At 50.7% G+C, this 3,138-nt stretch overlaps 1 protein-coding gene across 1 annotated transcript; it reads left to right on the top strand.

Annotated features, from left to right (window-relative positions):
- Positions 1-501: 501 nt before the first annotated feature.
- NGA_0547800 (uncharacterized protein) lies at positions 502-1,136 on the top strand (the record flags this gene model as incomplete). Its single annotated transcript, XM_005855903.1, has 3 exons — positions 502-729; positions 817-833; positions 989-1,136. The coding sequence occupies exons 1-3, from the start codon at positions 538-540 to the stop codon at positions 1,134-1,136; spliced, it is 357 nt and encodes a 118-aa protein (XP_005855965.1). The 5' UTR covers positions 502-537.
- Between the last annotated feature and the right edge of the window lie 2,002 nt (positions 1,137-3,138).

Consider the following 3,138-nt stretch of genomic DNA (forward strand, 5'->3'; position numbering starts at 1 on the left):
TCATAAAGCCACCTGAGAGAAAAAATGTTTTTAAGCCACATAATTCATGGAACGAAAAGAAATGCGTGGGGGAAATGTTGGAGTACGGCAGCTTTCACCTTTCGGGCACGTTTTTCGTGGCACTCTCTGTTGTCTTGGCGATTCGCGTGCGATGACATTGGTAAGTGACAAAACCAGGTGTCGTACATCCGTCCCATCGGTGGTGCCGTGAAACATGGCTGCGTGAGCGCACAGAAAGACCCCTTTTGAGCTTTAAGCTTTTCATGTCCAGCGAAACGAAGGGATATATGAGTTTTTGGCCAGAGCACGCGCGTCGACATTCCAGGCCCATACAACGTCCACCACTGTCACAAGTATTACGTCTGTGCCCGTGTGCTTCGCGTAAAAATCTCGGGCATCACACCGTCTGGACACCAGAGGTGTAGAAAAGGGCTTGGATTGTTCTGTGAAAGGTATCATGGAGCCTTCGACTGTATTTACTCGTCCTTTATTCAAATGCAGAACCACCCCCAGACAGGAAACTTTGGTATCGGTAGAATGTACTCCGGATACGAACAGCGCCGCGGTATTCCTTCGCTTTTTACCCTGCTGACATTCGCCTCTTGCATCTGCATTGCTATACCTGTCAATGGGCAACCTTTTCAGCCGTCCTCCCTCGCAAGTGCCGAGGGCCTGCGTGAGGCTATTGCAGTGGCGGGATTTTTCCAGGGGGGCAAATCCCACAATAAGGTCCGTCAATCGGTTTTTGAGTAGTGCATTGACTAGACTTTCGTGTAAGTGTGCAAACTAAATGCTAGGATATTTCTTTTGTGCAAGTGCGTTATCTATGGGGTGTGTGTAGACTCCTTTCAAACACTTGTCCACACATTAGAAGCATCGGTACTCTTCGTACAATTGCTGCACTATCTGACGCAAATATATCCCCAGGGCAACGCAATGGAAGGACAGAAAATTGATGTCATTGAAAGGGCAATTGAGCCCGAATCAGGAGTAAGGACAGCGGTGAAGGCGTCTGCAATCTCAGCGGACGCACAGAGCGTATCTCCCACCATAGCACCGACCCCGCCTCCCTCCTCCAACACCACTGCCACCCCAACCACTGCCCCGACCACCTCACCAACTTCAAAACCTTCTAATGTCCCCACTGCCCCGCCCACCCTGGCTCCATCCATTGCACCTTCCCCCTCCCCACCTCCGACGCCCGCGCCGACGGCGAGCAACGGGGACGGCAGCCTACCCACGGGGTTAAGTGGAGGACAGAAATTTGGAGTTTTCTTGAGTGTTGTCATTATATTGAGCGCGTTGGGGTATATTGGGAGGTATTATTACGAGAATTACCATCAAAGGCGTCGTCCCACCCGGGGAGAGGGTGGACGACGCCCGTTGCTGCAAGAGGAGTGGTTGTAAATACGGGCACAAGGCGAGGTCAGGGTAGAAGGAACAGCACACATGTACAAATTGTTCTTACTTTGTGAAGTCAGTCGAGTGGCATTAATGTCCTTATAATATAATCGAGATAATTTAATTTCTTGTATGAGTAACGCGTACGCTTCTATATTCAATTAACGGCAAGCAAAAATCAATCGCCGACGCCTCTGTTTCTTTAATTGGCGTGTCCATTAAATGAAGTGTGTCAAGACGACTTTCTCAATATACAATTTGAGACACGGAGCAACGGTGCCTACAACGGTGCCTACACGGCAATCCTTTGTTTGGTGGCGTGGATGCATACGGGGAAAAAATTGAGGATGCAGCGCGTGTGGTCGCTCCATCGCCCTTGCCGTTGCCGCAAACCGCTTCTTACAAAATGAGGTTACGATTTGTAGCATCAAATTTTTTGAATAGCTGTGTAATGCCACGGATAATGCTGGGTCTACTCTTTGTATGTCTCGAATCTTTGGGTCCTTGAAAATGTTCAAGGATCAATCCTTACCTGGCTCCTCTTCACACAGGCAGAACAGAGATTTTACCGCCTCGGTATGTCGGGGTAGCTGCATCAATAGAGACAAAAACTGTAGGAGAACTGTGCCGTCCTATACAAGCGTTACCATGGAATGCCGCTATAACTATGAGTGGAAGTTTTGCCACAGATTCCGACACACCAAGGCACGCATACGCGCGCCTTCCAACCTCCTGGTCTACGCGATGATGCTAATTCTGCCTTGCATTCAAGCCTATTTTTTGCCCGCTCCCGGCACATCAACCTCAAGTTTACTGCCACAACAAATAATAAGTTCCACACAAATGTACGCGTGGGCGCAAACCTTCATCGTGTGCGGCTTTCTCATTTGTTTGATTACAAAAACTTTCTATTCCAGCTCCCTTCGTTACTGTGATATGTCCTTTTGTGCGAATATCTAGAAGATTTTTTGCTGTCGAAAACGAAGTGTATCATTGAGTACGTAAGTACGTTGTCATATCCCGAATGACGTTCTTTATAATTTTTCGTACACCCTTTTCACCTCTGTCCCTTTCGTTCCTCTCCTTACCATTCTCTCCATGCATGGGACTTCCCCTTCGTCCTTTTTGCCCTCCCCAATCCATCTGCCCACTCCTTCTTTCCACCCTTTAGAACATCTCCTTGCTTCCTTAGCACGCACTGGAGTACGGCGCACGGCTCATTAGGCGGGAGGCCTCACCTCCTCCTATTGGGCCGACTGAGGCGACCCTCCGCATGTCCCCCAGTCTATGGCAGGGTCGACAGGATCTGGTTCCCTGATCGCGGCAAGGACGACGACACGAGCATTCCTGGTACGAATCTTCAAGATGCATGGCAGAAACAGGCTTCTTTTTGGCGGGGAAAAGACAAGGACCGTCTGGCCCGGGAAGGAGCCGCTGCTGCGGCTGAGACGAAGTTTCCTCCATCGCGCCCTCCCCCCTTCCCTCGGAGTCTCAAGTCGGTGTGTCAGCTGGAGATGGGCCGTCTGAGGGCTTCATTCAAGGAAATGGCAAGAAGGGAAAAGGAGGAGACTGGGAGCAGGGAGGTTCAGGCGTCGGAGCCGGACGAGGGTGGGAAAGCGGAGGGAGGAGGGACAGAACGGAGGGAGGGGAGGACGGAGGGAGGGAAAGAGGGCGAAGGCTCGAGGGAAAATCGACTCACGGGTATGGCTGTTACATTGCACGGGGGCGCCAGTTTGG

The sequence above is a fragment of the Nannochloropsis gaditana genome (genome assembly GCF_000240725.1).
Source record: "Nannochloropsis gaditana CCMP526 unplaced genomic scaffold scaffold075, whole genome shotgun sequence".
Lineage (NCBI taxonomy): Eukaryota > Eustigmatophyceae > Eustigmatales > Monodopsidaceae > Microchloropsis > Microchloropsis gaditana.